This window comes from Cibotium barometz, chromosome 42, assembly GCF_041138505.1.
Source record: "Cibotium barometz isolate CiBa-2024 chromosome 42, ASM4113850v1, whole genome shotgun sequence".
In the NCBI taxonomy this organism is placed as follows: Eukaryota; Viridiplantae; Streptophyta; class Polypodiopsida; order Cyatheales; family Cibotiaceae; genus Cibotium; species Cibotium barometz.
Genome location: NC_141087.1, coordinates 7,344,331 through 7,346,056, shown reverse-complemented (window position 1 = coordinate 7,346,056; position 1,726 = coordinate 7,344,331). Strand labels below are relative to the sequence as shown.

The window sequence follows — 1,726 nt, the reverse complement described above, 5'->3', positions numbered from 1 at the left end:
CCACCGGGACGACGAGGGCTGCCTGGATTTGTTGATGGACAATGGCGCCAAACAGAGGGCGCTTGCACAAGCAAACAAGGACGGCGCTTGCAGCAGCGGCCGACCAGTCCGTCCACTGTAGGACGCACTCACCTTTTCAGAGCCACATCCAATAATCCAAATCCTATCCCGCATTTTTGATCACATGGGCGCACTCCATATTCCCTCCCGGCTAGCATAAAAGGACCTCCCACGTTCCGAGCAATACACCCCTTGCAATTCGTAAGCTGCTTACTTTAATTCAATTAATTAGTGCTTTTGTTTCTCCGCGGTAGCTAGCAACATGCCTGCTCCAGTTTTCTTCACAATTGCCTCCACGCAGTACCCTGGTTACAATGTTGTGCAGCGTGGGTCTCACATTGTGCTTGCTGCAGAGAATCTGGACAACCCTTTCCAGGTTTATAAATCTATGAGCTGCTCTGCTGCACATCTTGACTATAGCATGCGTCCGTGTGTGTGTTTGTGTGTGTGTGTGTGAGAGAGAGTGAGAGAGAGAGAGCTCTATAAATTGTACTTGTGCGCTAAGTTTCCAGTGTCGCACTGATGTTTTCTGCAGCTGTGGTACAAGGACGATTCATGGAGGTTTTTGAAAGACTCTGAAGGAAACCCAGCATTTGCGCTGATTAATAACGGATCCAAAGCGGCCCTTAAGAGCAATCTGACTGCACCGCTCAAGGTAACCAATGACAAAATTGTGCTCATTGCATTATGCATGGGACGTGCTCAGGCGGCACGTCCCACTCATCAGGACGTAGTTGGTTGCAAGAGCAAATATTACGACTATTTACGAGCTGGTAGCCCCCTCCCCCCCCCCCCCCCCCCTACACTCCAATAACACCACACTATGGCCTTTTCCAGGTGTCGCTCCATACAGACTATGGCGCGTCGGACAGCGCCAATAACACCACACTTTGGACGTTACGCTCTGATAAGCTTGGCAGTGCCATCTTGTCCTTGGAACTGAACCTCTTGTTGGACTTGGGAGTGGGGAAGTCCCCGCCAGAAAACGGAGACGGGGTGGCCGTGATCTTGCAAAAGGCGCCAGCTAACGGCGGGACCAGTAGTACTCAGCGCTGGAAATTGAATGAGTATGGTAAGGCAAATGAAATGGAATTTTAAAATCCGTGCTGTATCAACCAAGTCTTATCATCCTGACGTGCGCCTTATATATTGCAGTACCATCCGTTTATACAATACAATCAGCATGGGTTTCCCAGATTTTGATCGTCAAGAATCCTCACAAAAATCTCACATTCCCGCCTACAAGCGGTACTATCAACGACGAGCTCACGGTTGTCGCAGTGAACTCTCAGAATCAGGATGGTGATCGAGAGGTACGTCATGACCATTAGCCCCACTCTCTCTCTCTCTCTCTCTCTCTCTATATATATATATATATATATATGATGAGAGAGAGAGAGAGAATCTGGAGAAACAAAAACTCAGATTACTAAACATTGATAGAGTAGATGATGGCAACTAGGTTGCAGGTGGCATCTCATTATCATGCTCCATCATGTAAGTGACGAGCCTGGTGTGATCATGTAGATAAAACTTCATACTATATGCATGTGCATCATGGGGTCCTCCAAAAGCTCACCTATATATGCAGAGAGCTCAGTGTTCTTGTGCATCGTGGGGTCCTCCAAAAGCTCACCTATATCTAGAGAGAGATTAGTGTTCTACC

The 1,726-nt window shown here is 48.0% G+C and overlaps 1 protein-coding gene across 1 annotated transcript; it reads left to right on the top strand.

The window, feature by feature from the left end:
- Positions 1-235: 235 nt before the first annotated feature.
- On the top strand, positions 236-1,391 carry LOC147614130 (ricin B-like lectin R40G3). The gene is made up of 4 exons (XM_086780364.1): positions 236-436; positions 596-715; positions 898-1,137; positions 1,257-1,391. The coding sequence occupies exons 1-4, from the start codon at positions 323-325 to the stop codon at positions 1,389-1,391; spliced, it is 609 nt and encodes a 202-aa protein (XP_086636490.1). The 5' UTR covers positions 236-322.
- Positions 1,392-1,726: the final 335 nt, after the last annotated feature.